Below are 17,001 nucleotides of genomic sequence, written 5' to 3' on the forward strand. Positions count from 1 at the left end.
CTTTATAAAAGATGTTCCGTGTGTGCCGCTCTTTTAGAGATATATACTCTTTTAGAGAAATATACTCTTTTAGAGAAATATACTCTTTTTATTTCTGCCGAAGCGCCCAGGGGCATTCTCTGCAGTGCACCAGTGCAGAGGTGGGAGAAGCCGCTGAAATGTGCCATCAGATCCAGCAGAGGTGAATGAACAGTCGTGGGAATTCAGCTCAGTGAGCATGACCGTTCGGCTCCGAAGAGAAAATCTGAATGAGTGGTTGCATACCAGCTCCTTTTCTACCCGTATGTCCGGGGGAGTGGCATGCAAATACCACTTGCCAATTTTCATTGGCCTTCTATCAAAGACCAGAGGTGTCTCGGGCTCCCAAGAGTGACCCCTAGTGTCGTTACATCGACACAACGTCGAGCGAGTGACAGATAGGGAACCACACTTATCATATTGCTTCTGAAGATATTTAACCACTGGAGTCATCTGGATTACTTTTATGTGATTTTTGGAGCTTCAAAATTTTGGTCACAATTCACTTGCATTATATGGACCTACAGAGCTGAAATATTCTTCTAAAAACTTTAATTTTTGGGTGAGCTATCCCTTTGATTCTTTATACAACAATTAGTGTCCCCTTTACGGCGTAACTCAAATCCCGCACTTATTTAAACATTCAAAAATTGTCGCCTCAACAAGCGGATCCTGATTCAAACAGTAGCTTTTTGCATTGTATTTTTAGCTGTTTTTGATGGATGATGAGTGAGAGCCACCCACAGTTGGCAGCACATAATCTGCCTTTTCTTGTAAGAAAAAAGCAATATAATTAAATTAGGGATGCTCCGATCAGGATTTTTACAGCCGATACAGATCATCTATCTTTTTGTCACCTGATCAGCCAATACTGATCATTTCATCTTTTATCAGGATCTCAGTCATAACTGGCTATTTGTAAGCTTTCTGCACACTGTCACTATTTATTGAATTGTCCTCTTCCAAGTATTTCTATTTTATTTTTGCATTATATTTAAAACATTGTGTTGTGGTATCTTAATATTGTATAAAGAATTATTATATTGATAAATTCCTTCCCTGTCTATTCATTTAGTTGGTCAATTGTATTAATTGTTCATCACCTGTTGCTGCTTGAACTTTTATGAGGGGAACAGCGCTCTCTTATGAGGGCAAGAGATGAAAGAGCACATGTTTCTGAACACTACAGGTGTTGCTATTGTTAATGCTGTTTAATCTGGAGATATTTAATAAAGATGTTTGAATTACACCACATGTTGTAACTCGCGATATTACGGAGATGCCTATGACCGGCGGAGACTGAGAAGCTGCCGCCATGTACGATAATAAGGACCGTTTCGTAGCTCGTGCTGTTTACCCTTTGCCTTGTTGCGTGTGAAATGCCACATTATCAGCACAGCACACAAACTTTTCATATTTGCCATCGCCAGACATCTCCCACTGCATTGTTCTTAAAGGGTTAGTTCTCCCAAAAATGAAAATTGTCTCATCATTTACTCACCCTCATTCCATCCCAGATATGTATGACTTTCTTTCTTCTGCTGAACACAAATAAAGATTTTTAGAAGAATATCTCAGTTCTGTAGGTCCATACAATCAATGCAATTGAATGGGTGCCAAAATTTTGAAGCTCCAAGAATCACATAGATCAGCATAAAAGTCATCCATAAGACTCCAGTGGTTAAAATAATGTATTCAGAACCAATGATTGGTGTGGGTGAGAAACAGATCAATAGTAATTTAGTAAATTTTTACTATAAATCCTCCTCTCTGCTCAGTCAGTCTCCACCTTCACTTTCACGTTCTTCATGCATACGCCCCCTACTGAACAAAGAGAAGAATTTACAGCAAAAATGGACTGAAATATTGATCTGGTTCTTACCCACACCTATCATATCACTTCTAAAATATGGATTTAACCACTGGCATCTTATGGATTACTTTTATGCGTCAGAATTTTGGCACCCGTTCACTTGCATTGTATGGACCTACAGAGCTGAGATTTTCTTCTAAAAATCTTTATTTGTGTTCTGCAGAAGAAAGAAAGTCATACACATCTGAGATGGCATGAGGGTGAATAAATGATCTTTGGGTGAACTATCCCTTAAACTGCTGAATCAAGTTTGTTGTCTTATAACAATATGCCAGTATTCCCCACACTCCATGATGCCATGACAGTGTTGCTCAAGTCTTACAGGAGCTGCGTGTCTTTTGCGACATGAGCGATCGGTTTATGCAATCGGCCAAATTACCGATCGAGTCATATGACATGAATATTGGCCGGTGGCCAATTGATTGGAGCATCCCTAAATTAAATATAATAATAATAATAATAAGAAGAAGCTATAATTTTATGAATTATAAAACAAGGCATGTTTTTTATGTGGAAACTATAAATGCAATAGTTAACTTTAAAATGGGCTTTTCATTTTGTTTTGATGCACTTCCGGTTTAAGCCCCGAGGATGTATCTTTATCAGTTGATATCTGTATGCCAATACTTATCTATTTAACAAGGGTGCTAAAGGTTTAATTTTAATTTTTATAAAACCTATTCAACAATAGGGGTGTAAATCGGACGTTTCATCACAATACGATCTTAAATCAATTCTCTTTGCCTGCGATCCGATATTTGCAGATACTTTGCAGAAGTCTGCCACGATACTATTCGATTCAGGAGCCTGTGATCGATATTCCAATATTATGTGCCTATTTTACACAATACATTTTTTTTTTACCCTCAAATGCAACCAAAATAGTACTTGATTATTTTATTTAGCTCTCTATACACACTGGGACATCCATAACAAAATATGGTACTTCAGATGTTGAAAAAATTATACAGATAATAATATAAAAAATAAAGTCACACACAAGTGATCATCACTCGTTTGATTACAGCTTATTTTTCAGCTTAATCCAATTCAAAATATTTACATACCCATTACTTGTTTCCAACTATCTGTGCTATCTGCGGTTTTCTTGGCTACAACTTCCACAGTTGTAATTAAAAATTCTGTTACAGTTAACTGGGATAAATGTTAGTAAGGGTGTTGATGTGTAGATGTGTGAAGTCGTATAATTGATGCTGGAGCTGAGCAGGTGATTTCTGTTTTCCACATTAGTACTGTTCAGAATGTCAGTGTTGTCAAGATGTTTCACATGATAGTTGAACTGCTCCATGGTACTTTAAAATAGCAAATTTATCATGTAAAATTCAAATGTGTCGCATGCGCAACGATATCGATGGAAGCCCAAATTAATCGAGCATGTGAGCCGCTTTGTGTTTGTCACTTGAGCTCACATTTTAAGGAGTCCCCGGTTGATGCGCTCACACGGATCCTGTCACTGGAGCTCGCATTTCGCGGGAAGCCCGGCTGACGTACAATTTGGCCTCAAAGACCCCACGCACATGCATGTCCCACATGAAAAGCATATTTAGTGCTCATAAAGTCAAATGAATGCAATAAGGTTGCTTCATCGCCTGACGGAAATGCGTATGGACGTGGCTGACATGAGAGTATTAAAATAAAGGTACATCTTAAAAAAAATGTCTATATCGATATTTACGCATTGTATCGATAACATTGGATTGTTGGTTATTGGATAGATGCATCGTTACACCCCTATTTAACAGCTACGTGATGCAGTCTGACTTGTCAGATGTGTAAGATCTTTAATGACAGTGTCATGTGGAATCTCTCCACTTTACATCTAGACTTCTTTCCCACATCATTTTTCAGCAGATCATATTGTGTTACTGAAAACTTTGTTCTATGCTTGCATGTTAGCACAAAAGCATGTTTTAGCACTATCACAAAAACTTTTTCCACCTTACAAAACATGTTTATTCCAGGCTGCAGTGTGCTTGTAAAGAAATATTGTATATACAGTTCTGCTCATTCACCGATCAGCCACAACATTAAAACCTGCCTAATATTGTGTAGGTCCCCCTTGTGCCGCAAAACAGCACCAACCCGCATCTCAGAATAGCATTCTGAGATGATATTCTTCTCAACTCAGTTGTACAGAGCGGTTATCTGAGTTACCGTAGACTTTGTCAGTTCAAACCAGTCTGGCCATTCTCTGTTGACCTCTATCATCAACAAGGCATTTCCATCCACAGAACTGCCGCTCACTGGATGTTTTTTGTTTTAGGCACCATTCGGAGTAAATTCTAGACACTGTTGTGTGTGAAAATCCCAGGAGATCAGCACTTACAGAAATACTCAAACCAACCCATCTGGCACCAACAGTCATCCATGTGATTATCCAATCAGCCAATCATGTGGCAGCAGTGCAGAGCAAAAAAATCATGCAGATATGGGTCAGGAGCTTCAGTTAATGTTCACATCAACTGTCAGAATGGGGAGAAAAATGTGATCTGAGTGATTTGGACCGTGCCATGATTGTTGGTGCCAGATGAGCTGGTTTGAATATTTCTGTAACTGCTGATCTCCTGGGATTTTCACACACAAGTCTCTAGAATTTACTCCGAATGGTGCCAAAAACAAAAAAACATACAGTGAGCAGCAGTTCTGTGGATGGAAATGCCTTGTTGATGATAGAGGTCAACAGAGAATGGCCAGACTGGTTTGAACTGACAGAGTCTACAGTAACTCAGATAACCGCTCTGTACAATTGTGGTGAGAAGAATATCATCTCAGAATGCTATTCTGAGATGCAGGTTGGTGCTGTTTTGGCGGCACGAAGGGGATCTACACAATATTAGGCAGGTGGTTTTAATGTTGTGGCTGATCGGTGTAAATTTACATAACCCTTGCACTGTATGTTCTTTGATTTTCCTGCATGTTCTGAACTTTTGACAGTGGCTCAGTTATGTTCAGATCCAGCTTTGACACTCGGGGCACATCACACACAACTATCACAGAAGCCTGCAAACAGTCATTGATGCTCATATAAATGTCAGTTTAAATATCTGGTATGCTGTTATGCAGTTTTTTCTGGGCAGGACTTAATAACTTTTTTATTATCCTAAACATCATACAGATTCTGCAAGTCTAATTAAACAAATGTGTGTTTTCTCTAGAGGTTTTGTATGTTGGTTTCAAACACCTAGTTCAAAACCCTCCTCAATAATTTTTGTGATTTTTATGAACTTAACTAAAGTTTTTATATCATATTTTTGTATATAAATTAGGTAAACATGTGAACACTATAAAACCACACTGACAAACATTCAGTCAACTATATAATGAAGGTAGATTTTAACTGAAAGGTTGAACTACAGCATGTTCTCAGGACAAGAGTATTTTTCATAATTATCAGATTGTAATTTTTCCATTGGGGCAAGTCACATACTGTATGTATTAAATAGTATATATTTATAAAATCCATTAAATACATTGTTTGTTGGGCAAAATGTCTTAGTTACTGATGTAACCTCTGTTCCCTGATGGAGGGAACGAGACGTTGTGTCGATGTAGTGACACTAGGGGTTCCTATAGGAAATGCCGCAGGTGCTGAACCGTGTCATGAGGCACGGAAGAGTGGACATGGGCAAGCTGCTGCATGCCTCGCAGTGAGCGCTCAACCACATTGTGACCTTCCAGCGAGTTAGGTAAGGCGTCTCCCTAGTCCCATTAAGGGGGGAGAGGCACTTACCCAAGTAGGCTACCGGTGGTGCCTTTCTCAATTTGCTGTTAAGCAATCTCCCGCGAGCACTTTCTAGAATAGTGCTGGGAAGTGCTCTTCCCTCTCCAGGAAGGAGAGCACTACGGAGGCCACATCCTGCCGGAGGGAGGTTAACATGTGGAGCATACCTCACATGGACTTGGCAACGGGGAGTACACATATGGAATGATACCACAGGAGGACCCTATCTACAGAGAGGATACGCAGCACAGTGGCCGAGACAGAGAAAGCTCTGACGAGGGGAAACACAGGTTTCACCTAAGGGGGAAACAGAACAGTGGAAACTCATCATACGGGATTACCAAAGGGGAATCACCACGCATGAAGCACTGAGCCCAAGCATACAGGCTCACCTGTAAAGGGGAATACCACAAGTACTGGGCCTGGTGGCGATACATCTCTGCCACGTTCGTCACCGGACAGTGCTAAAGAATTAAAGAGAGCACCTGCAGGCACCAGGGGGACGGCTGGACTTACCGTGCCCGGGCAGTGTGGTTCATGACAGGGCAGAGCAGGCGCCCCACCTGGAGGGACGTGCTGCTCTGCCAACCCGCAACATTGGCCAGTGACTGGGGTGGGTGAGTGGCCCCAGAGACCAGCACACTTACCTGTTCACCGGCTGTCTCTCGCCGGAGAATAAGGGAATGGGAGGTACTCGCGTTCGCCTGATTGACCGGAAAGACTTCCAGTGCCTGGCTGTCATGAGTGCACTGACCCAGGGAATGAGGAGACTGCTGCTTTACCAACCATGTGGGCGCCGAGGCCCAGAGGGCACCCGGCGATATAATACTTACCATGCGCTGGCCCAGGGGTGATGGTGGGGCTGGAGAGTTCACCCAGGCCAGACCGGTCGGAGTCAGTTGCCTCATCCCCGGGTCGCCCGTGCCAGAGCCACCTCGAAGCCTGTCTGGGGTTCTTGGGGGCCAGCTGATGGGCAGGTGGATCCGACTTCCCGTGGGAGGATTATTCTCTGAGGCCGGCGAGCGGGCTCCGATGGTACAGGAACCGGGGCTGGCCCCACAGGGGAACAGCTCTGGTGAGAAGCAGATGGGGTGCGGGACCTCGGTGGCCTGAAGGTGGCCGGATCGCGCCATGGCAGGATGTGTTTAATCGCCTCAGTCTGCTTCTTCACGGTCGAGAACTGATGTGTGAAATTCTTGATGGTGTCACCAAAAAGCCCCCCTTGGGAGATGGGTGCATCGAGAAAGCGGACTTTCTCGGCGTCATGCATCTCCGCAAGGTTGAGCCACAGGTGCCGCACTTGGACCATAAGATCGTCCGGCCCAGGACACGCGCCATGACCTTCGTCATACGAAAGGCGAGGTCAGTCGCAGTATGCAGTTCCGCCATCAGCCCTGGGTCGGTCCTGCCCTCGTGCAGATCTTTAAGTGCCTTGGCCTGGTGAACCTGCAGGATGGCCATGGCATGCAGGGCGGAAGCGGCTTGACCCGCGGCCTTGTAAGCCTTCGTCATTAATGAGGAAGGGAACTTACAGGCCTTGGAAGGGAGCCTTGGTCAATCGCGCCAGGTGGCTGCGCCCTGCGGGCATAAATGTGCTCCACCTGGGGAAGCTTGACATATCCCTTAGCCACTCCGCCGTCGAGGGTAGCCAGGATGGACGAGCCCGCGAAGCGTGTACAGACAGAAAGAGGTGCCTTCCACGACTAGCTTCTTAGCTCGTTAGCTCCTCGTGCACTTCTGGGAAGAAAGTGCTTCTGGGGGGGCACGGCCATGAGTCGCGCTCCAAGCCCAGAAACCAATCATCCAGCTGCGAACGCTCAGGGCAGGGTGGAGGGTTCCACTTCAGCCCGATGTTCACAGCTGCCCGGGTAAGCATGGATGCCATCTCAGCGTCCGCCTCATCCTGTGCTCTACCGCCCCAGTGACGTTGAGTGAGTGACAGACAGGGAACCATAGTTTGATATTTTGTTTACTTTTTTACTTTGTTGCTGTTTCATAAATTATTTTGTGTTTTGTAATTATTTACTTGTTTAAATACTGTAATAGGCTGTCTAATGGCAGGTTCCATTGTGAACCATATTCCAGCTTACCCCATATAGTGGGAGTACAGTACTTTTTCCCCTGGACAATAACAGTAAAAATCTTGAATTGTTTTGTAGGCAATACTTTAATGTTTGTGTCTATGCAGAAATCGACTTTCAAAAATAAACTTGAGAAATATTTATTGGAACAAAATGTGACAACTAGCCCTGGTGTCCCCTACTGCATTTACTGTATTTGTCATGCTGTATTTGTGCTTTTTATTTAGACATTATACATTTGCAATAGTTTTCAGTTCTTGTGTTATTGTGTGTAGCTGAAATAATATTCATGAGAAATGTTTTACATTTTAAAAGGCAGTATGGATGTTAAGTGGTGTGCTGGTATGTGGGCTCAGAAGCACCAACGAGTGAGCAGAGCGTTGTTGTTTGCCAGCACAGATGGTGCATGAGAAGCGTTTTGAGAGATATTATACAAGATGTGTGAATTTCATTGTGTCCTGATTACATCTCCATGTATGTGTGTGTGTGTGTGTGTGTGTGTGTGTGTGTGTGTGTGTGTGTGTGTGTGTGGACATTAAACTAGTCCTGGTGTCTAGTCCTCTCATAACTTTATCCTGTCCTTGTTATTTTAAAATTCTGACCTCATAATTAAGAAAAAAAAAAAGAAAAAAAAAAACATGCTATGTTACGGTCTTTATTCTGTACATGTACTGTACAAATTAGAAGTGCATGACATTTTGAGAAGTGGTACGTTCTGATAGCAAGCACTGACACTTAAACATAAACAAAAATACTATTTTAGAACTTCCTTACTAAGTACTAAAGCTATTCCTATTACTAAACTTACAGAAGCCCTAAAACACACCGATCAGCCACAACATTATAACCACCTGCCTAATATTGTGTAGGCCCCCCTCGTGCCACCAAAACAGTGCCAACCCGCATCTCAGAATAACATTCTGAGATGATATTCTTCTCACCACAATTGTACAGAGTGGTTATCTGAGTTACCGTAGACTTTGTCATTTCAAACCAGTCTGGCTATTCTCTGTTGACCTCTCTCATCAACAAGTCATTTCCATCCACAGAACTGCCGCTCACTGGATGTTTTTGGCACCATTCTGAGTAAATTCTAGAGACTGTTGTGCGTGAAAATCCCAGGAGATCAGCAGTTACAGAAATACTCAAACCAGCCCATCTGGCACCAACAATCATGCCACTCTCCAAATCACTGAGATCACATTTATTCCCCATCCTGATGGTTGATTTGAACATTAACTGAAGCTCCTGACCCGTATCTGCATGATTTTATGCACTGCACTGCTGCCACACGATTGGCTGATTAGATAATCGCATGGATGATTGTTGGTGCTAGACGGGCTGGTTTGAATATTTCTGTAAATGCTGATCTCCTAGGATTTTCACACACAACAGTCTCTAGAATTTACTCAGAATGGTGCCAAAAACAAAAAACATCCAGTGAGTGGCAGTTCTGTGGATGGAAATGCCTTGTTGATGAGAGAGATCAACAGAGAATGGCCAGACTGGTTTGAACTGATAAAGTCTACGGTAACTCAGATAACCGCTCTGTACAGTTGTGGTGAGAAGAATATCATCTCAGAATGCTATGGGTTAAGAAGCGATATAATTTGTTTAAGTCCTTTTTTACTATCAATCTCCACTTTCACATTCTTCTTTTGTTTCTGGCAATTCGCATTCTTAATGCATATCGCCACCTACTGGGTAGGGAAGAGAATTTATAGAAAAAGGTACTTAAAATATTTATCTGTTTCTCACCCACACCTATCATATCTCTTCAGAAGACATGGATTTAACCACTGAAGTCTTATGGATTACTTCTATGCTGTGTTTATGTGCTATTTGGAGCTTCAACATTTTGGTCACCATTCACTTACATTGTATGGACCCACAGAGCTAAAATATTTTTCAAGAAATCTTCGTTTGTGTTCTGCAGAAGAAAGAAAGTCATACAAATCTTGGACGACATGAGGGTGAGTAAATGATGAGAGAATTTTCATTTTTGGATGAACTGTTCCTTTAAAGTAGATAATTAACCCCAAAATGTAAATAATCCCATTATTTACTCACCCTCATGTCATTCCAAATCCATATGCCTTTCTTTCATCTGTTAAAAACAAGAGAGGCAGAACGACAGCCTCAGTCACCATTCAGTTTCATTGTATGGGGAAAAGCGAATGGGGACTGAGACTAGCATAATGCCATAACATCTTATTTTGTGTTCCACAAAAACAAATGGGTTTGAAACAACATGAGGGTGGGTTAAGGATGACATAGTTTTCAATTTTGGGTGTGCTATTCCTTTCAAAACTCTGGACAAATAATTTCTGTACTGTAATCAGGATGACTTTAATAGTCAAATGTATTTAAAAATTATCAATAAAGATGAAGTAGGGCAATGTCAGTGTGTATGAGTGTGTGCTAATGAAAATGCCCCTCACATTATATTGTCAGCTTAAATTGCACTTAAATGTTCAGATACATACAAACATTTTCCAACATGATCGGCTGTGTTTATTTTTTAATCTCCATCCCTGAATTGGCTACATCACTCTCCTCTCCTCTCCACCAATATCTAGTGTGTGGTGGGTGTTCTGGCACAATATGGCTGCCGTCGCATCATCCAGGTTGATGCTGCACACTGGTGGTGGTTGAGGAGATCCCCCCTATACTATGTAAAGTGCTTTGAGTGTCTAGAAGCGCTATATAAATGTAAGGATTTGTTTTTTTTTTTTTGTTTGTTTTTTTTTTTTTTTTTTTGTTTACTGTGATATTTTAATTAATTAGAGCTAATACACAGTACTTTACTCCAGCATTGCATCAATCTACTGTATTTTGGTTCATTACATAAAGAGGCGTGCTTAGTTTACACCACAGCTCAGCGTCTCCTGTTTCACTGAAAACTGTTTACTCAGTCTTATGTACAGTACACACCTGCATGTGACTGCAGGCATGACTGTGTGCTGGTTGTGCGTCAGAACGGCAGTCAGGAAGTTGTTGAAGGAACTTTTAATATTTTATACTTGATTCAATCAATATAATTAACATGCAGGAGCTCATGGCTTTACGCAATGTGTGATGTAGTTGTTTGTAAATGATTGGTTTGATCAGGACAGACTTTATTTGGGAGCTCTCTCTGCACTTTGAACTCATTGCTTCTAATGGCAGATAAGAGGAAGAAATGGGACTTCTTTGGGAGCAGAAACTCTTTCTTTGGAAGACAGTCATGTCATAATGCTGTGAAGAGGAAGAGTGAGTGAGTAATGCTCATGGAAATTTGGAAGATATGACTCTGAATGAGGTCTAAGTAAATATAGGGTAAATGTCTCACTTATGATGTGAAAGAACTCTTTTATTGAGTTTGTATGGTGAACATGTGCAATGCAATAATACATACAGTATATGATGGTCTGAATAATAACAAACTTTCTTAACTTGAATGTTTGTAACTTAAATTTCAGTATATTTGATTGAATATGCTGGACACTCAAGAACTTGATCTGTTGACATTATTTTTGTTGTAAAATGTCCTCACACTGGATATTATATTAAAAGTTTATGGTAACACTTTACAGTAAGGTTCCATTCGTTAACATTAGTTGTTTTTTTAAACTAACAATAAACAATATATTTTTTACAGCATTTATTAATATTTGTTAATGTTAGTTAATAAAAACACAACTGTTCATTGTTAATTCATAGTGCATTAACTAATGTTAACAAACAACTTTTGATTTTAAAAATGTATTACTGTATGTTGAAATTAACATTAACACTTTACAGTAAGGTTCTGTTCGTTAACATTAGTTAACATGAAATAACAATGAACGATACTTTTACAGCATTTATTCATCTTGATTCATGTTATTTTCAACATATAGGGACACATTTTTTAAATCAAAAGTTGTACTTGTTAACATTATTTAATGCAACTATGAACTTACATAAAGTAACAATGAACAATTGTATTTTTATTAACTAACATTAACAAAGATTAATCAATGCTGTAAAAGTATTGTTCATTGTTAGTTCATGTTATGTAATGTTGCTGACTAATATTAACAAATGGAACCTTATTGTAAACTGAGGTCCTGATTCCCTGTGGTCATTAAAAAATCTTGTAAAGAGTAGGGGTGCAACCCCCGTGTCCTAACCAAACTCCCTCATTGGCCCTTATCCATGAATTGGCTCTATCACTCTAATCTTTCTTCTCTGCACTGATAGCTGGTGTGTTGTGAGCATACTATGGCTGCCACTGCATCTTTCAGGTGGATGCTGAACTCTGGGGGTGGTTGAAGAGAGTCTCCTGCTCCCTTTGTAAAGCACTTTGAGTTCTGGATTGTTGCTAGGGTCACTTAGGTGTTTTGGGTGGATGCTAGGGTGTTCTAGGTGGTTGTTAGGGTGTTCTGGGTGGTTGCTAGGGTGTTCTGAGTTGTTGCTAGGTAGTACTGTAGCTTACTGTCCCAGGTCAATAGAGTGCATCCTCAATCTCTATGACATTCTGGTCGATTGGATTTTTTTGCCCACTTTATCCTCCAACAGGCTAAATTGTAGCATGTAAATATGCCATAAATCTTTTCTTTTCATGTCTTGTCCAGTGTGGAGGGGGATGTTCAGAGCAGTGAGCCTGGCCCTTCATTGGACAACAGTACAGGATATGGCCGTGGCCCTGTGACACACAGTTCTTCCTTGAGTCCGGACCAGTTTGACAGCTCACTGTATGGCCAGACCATCCATCCAGGCCCACAACGACCTCAGAGACCCAAACTCCAGCACTCACAGTCTATCCTCCGCAAACAGGCTGAAGAGGAGGCCATAAAACGCTCGCGTTCCCTCTCTGAAAGCTATGAGCTCTCCACAGACCTACAGGACAAGAAGGTACAATGACATGAATAAGAAGTTTGGACTAACCCAGTGCTTCTCAACCGGTTTTGCTTAAGGTCCCGGATTTTACATCGGACATCAAGTGGCGATCCGAAAGTAAAAATCCCATTCATTTTTTTCCATAGGGGAATAGATTTTTGATGATAACTTTTAAACCTTTAAAAACAGACCTACCATGAGCTCAGAGGTTGTTAATCGATGGTATATGATTCTGTTGAAATCCACATTATTTCAGCTTCTCTAAAAAGCGTGTTTAATAGCAGAATTCCTGGTGACGTACTACACAACTCATAATCCTGAAGATAAAGTTCCACCATTCAGAGAATCGTGGTGAACAAACTGCACCAAAAGAGCTCTGCAGCGACCGCCTACTCCCATGAATCACTGTGAATGACACAATCGAGTTGCTCTCCCTACACTTTCAAACTACTGATATATTTGTATATAACTGAATATTTTACAATAAAATTTAAATATATTGCTTATATACATATAATCAGCAACTTTTAATCAATAGTTGAATTTGATTACATCATTCGCAATGCTTCATGGGATGGTAGTTCATTTTCTCATTAGACATTAAGAACACAGTCTTGTATGTTTGTTTTTTTGTTCATTTTTCAAATCCTTTTTTTCTTCAAATCAAAGTTTATAATGTTGTGATTTACATCGGAGCTGGTTGGTTTGGTTCATGGCTTACATGTCCTTTAGAGTTTGATTGGATTCAGGGCCTTTGAAATCAACAACAAAATATATGGGAAGTGTTTTCTCATGACTTTTAAAAGTTATGCGGTTAGTTGCATTTTATTATTTGCATTCAGCAGTCATGACCCACCATTTGAGAATCATTGAACTAACCTGTAGTACAACTGAAGTACTTTTATTTTGTTGTGGATGTCCTAGTGTGGATACTGGATTTGCACTGTTCAGAGAGCTCAATACAAATTTCCAATTTGTGTGATGTTATAATAGACAATAGATGTAAATGATTGTGTCAAATAGGCACATAATATCATTTCATACCAATCACAGGCCCCTGAATCGAAATCACATCATGGCAAACTTTGAGATATCGGCAAACATCGGATCGCTGGCTAAGAGAATCGATATAAGATTGTATTGTGATGAAACTTGCGATTCACATCCCTAACCTGTATTCTGTTTTCTAGTTTATCACCTCAATCATGAGAACATTGTTTGTGTGTTACAAACTTATTAAGCTGTAAAAGCATTTGTTTATATCAATTGTTCTCCCTAATTTTAAGCCCATGATTCTATTGCTTTTTTGTTACGCTTTTAATCGTATATTTCTTGGTTCTCCAAGGTGGAAATGCTTGAGCGAAAATATGGAGGCCGTTTCATAACTCGCCATGCTGCTCGCACCATCCAGACAGCTTTCCGCCAATACCAAATGAACAAGAACTTTGAACGTCTTAGGAGTTCTATGTCGGAGAACCGCATGTCCCGCAGGATCCTTCTGTCCAACATGAGAATGCAGTTCTCTTTTGATGGACCTGAGAAAGTCCACAGCTCCTTTTTTGAGGGGAGGCACATGTCTCTCATGGATGATACCAGCCAAGTAGGAGCCATGATGCAAGCTAGAGAGAAGGTTCCTGCCATTTTGGAAGCCCCAGAATCTCAAAGCGATTTAACGGATACCATCACAGAACTGGAGGATGCTTTCTCCAGGCAGGTGAAGTCATTGGCGGAGTCCATTGATGATGCACTGAACTGTCGAAGTCTGCACAGGGAGGAAGTCCAACCTGAGCAGGCGGTTTATCCAGAGGACATGCAAAAAGAAGATGAACTTCCTCACCCTGAGGTCTGCGATGTGACGCTCTTCATCAATGAAGAGGAGCTCTCTCCACCCGTTCAGCCTTCCTGCTCTGTTGAGCAGCCGTCCAGCATGGAATATGAGCAGCACACCCAGTCCATCAGCTCCTCGCAAGAGTACTGGTCCATGGACGGCAAAGATGACAAGGTGGACACAGACATTAGCTGCAGGAGCACTCCGTCCCTTGAATGCCAGGAGCCTCAGCCCTGTATGGACAGTTTACCCCTGCTGACCATAGAGTCACCCATTAACAGCTCAGTGGACATGAGCGATCACTCTGAACGGGGTTCAGTCAAGCAAAAGGACATTCACCCACAGACTGTAGCAGGTACACAGGCCAGTTCCAAGAACATCTCACATGGACTACCTCCCAGCGTTCCCTCACTTTCTCGAGACGAGGAACCACTTAGACACCGGCAAGTGGAATGTCACCTGGCCACCAACAGCAACCGGCAGAGCAAGTCAGAGTCAGAATTTTCAGATGGGGATAATGACAGTATCAACAGCAATTCAAACTCAAATGACACAATCAACTCAGAGGCCTCATCCAGAGACAGTTTGAGAGAACAGGCTCTCAGCAAACAGACGTACCACAAAGACACTCGCAATAGCTGGGACTCGCCGGCGTTCAGCAGTGACATCGTCCGCAAGAGACAGTACCGCATTGGACTCAACCTCTTTAATAAGTATGTATTTTATTTGATCATATTACAAACATTTCCTTTCCAGAAGAACTAGGTCTGAACTAATGTTAATGAATAGAATCTTATTGCACAGTGATAACAAAATAAAATATAACAAAATGTATACAGTATTAAAACGAAGCGAAATGACCCACAGATGTGTTAATGTTGAAAGTTATTCAAAATAACTAACATGTTTTTTCTACTTTTGAGGGAATAATGTCCCAAAATCCACGTATGTGAACATCATGTTTATCAGGGTACTGAAGTGCGAAAAATGAACAGATTTTTTTAAAGTAGCATATCAAACAAAACTAAAGACTCTACTCTTTACAACCAAACAGGTTGTAAAAAACTAAAAGAGATTTCTTACCAGAGGCACTTTTGTTGCCGCTGCTTCCATAGGAGCGCTACACGGAAATCGACGGCATGCTGTTGTGTCACGTGACTCGATGCAGCAGACATTAACCCATTAAATGACAGTTTATGGTCTTGTGAACAGTATTCAGCCAGTTTTTATTCATTTAAATTATGCGTTGTGTATAGCGAAGCCAAAATACAATGTGCACACATGTAGATGCGGGGTTGGATGAGGGTATATATACAGTGCATTCAGAAAGTATTCAGACCCCTTCATATTTTTCAAATTGTTTTATGTTGCAGCTTTATGCTAAAATGCTTTAATTTTTTTTCTCACATAAATCTACACTCCATACCCCATAATGACAAAGCAAAAAACAGATTTTTGATAACTTTGCAAATGTGTACCGTATATATATATATATATATATATATATATATATATATATAAACTGAAATATCACATTGACAAAGTATTCAGACCCTTTGCTTTGATACTTGAAATTTAGCTCAGGTGCATCCCATTTCTCTGGATCATCTTTGAGATGTTTCTTCACTTTTATTGGAGTACACCTGTGGCAAATTCAGTTGATTGGACATGATTTGGAAAGGCACACACCTGTCTATATAAGGTCTCACAGATGAAAATGCATATCAGAGCAAAAACCAAGTCAGGAATGTGTCGAGACACAGATCTGGGGAAGGCTACAAAATGTTTTTGGCTGCATTGAAGGTATCCAAGAGCACAGTGGCCGCCATAATTCTTAAATGGAAGAAGTTGTGAACAACCAGGACTCTTCCTAGATCTGGCCGCCCAGCCAAACTGAGCAATCGGGGGAGAAGAGCCTTGGTAAGAGAGGTGACCAAGAACCCGATAGTCACTCTGGTTGAGCTCCAGAGATCATGTGTGGAGATGGGAGAAACTTGCAGAAGGACAACCATCACTGCAACACTCCACCGATCTGGGCTTTATGGCAGAGTGGCCAGATGGAAGCCTCTCCTCAATGCAAGACATATAAAAAAGCACCTAAAGGACTCTCAGACTCTGAGAAACAAGATTCTCTGGTCTGTTGAAAACGAAGATTGAACTGTTTGGCCTCAATTCCAAGCGTCTTGTCTGGTGGAAACCAGGCACCGCTCATCACCTGCGCAATACCATACCAGCGGTGAAGCATGGTGGTGGTAGCATCATGCTGTGGGGGTGTTTTTCAGTGGGAGGGACTGGGGGACTGGTCAGTGTTGAAGGAAAGCTGAACGCATCAAAATACAGAGATATCCTTAATGAAAACCTGGTCCAGAGCACTCAGGACCTCAGACTGGGCCGAAGGTTCATCTTTCAACATGACATTGACCATAAGCACACAGCAAAGACTACGCAAAAGTGGCTTAGGGACAACCCTGTGAATGACCTTGAGTGGCCCAGCCAGAGCCTGGACTTGAACCCAATCGAACATCTCTGGAGAGACCTAAAAATTGCTGTCCGCCGACAGTCCCCATCCAACCTGACCGAGCTTGAGAGGATCTGC

The 17,001-nt window shown here is 41.4% G+C and overlaps 1 protein-coding gene across 5 annotated transcripts in view; it reads left to right on the plus strand.

Moving 5' to 3' along the window:
• The window catches only part of LOC127419672 (IQ motif and SEC7 domain-containing protein 1-like), a 184,032-nt gene that overhangs the window by 130,052 nt on the left and 36,979 nt on the right, over window positions 1-17,001 (plus strand). For 4 of the 5 annotated variants that reach the window (XM_051661247.1, XM_051661250.1, XM_051661248.1 and 1 more), the window contains 2 exons: window positions 12,313-12,592; window positions 13,923-15,118. In XM_051661247.1, the coding sequence (XP_051517207.1) occupies window positions 12,313-12,592; window positions 13,923-15,118 (1,476 nt within the window). The remainder of the gene's footprint in view (window positions 1-12,312; window positions 12,593-13,922; window positions 15,119-17,001) is intronic. The other variant, XM_051661251.1, reaches the window with a different exon arrangement.

Source organism: Myxocyprinus asiaticus, chromosome 29 (genome assembly GCF_019703515.2).
Source record: "Myxocyprinus asiaticus isolate MX2 ecotype Aquarium Trade chromosome 29, UBuf_Myxa_2, whole genome shotgun sequence".
Lineage (NCBI taxonomy): Eukaryota > Metazoa > Chordata > Actinopteri > Cypriniformes > Catostomidae > Myxocyprinus > Myxocyprinus asiaticus.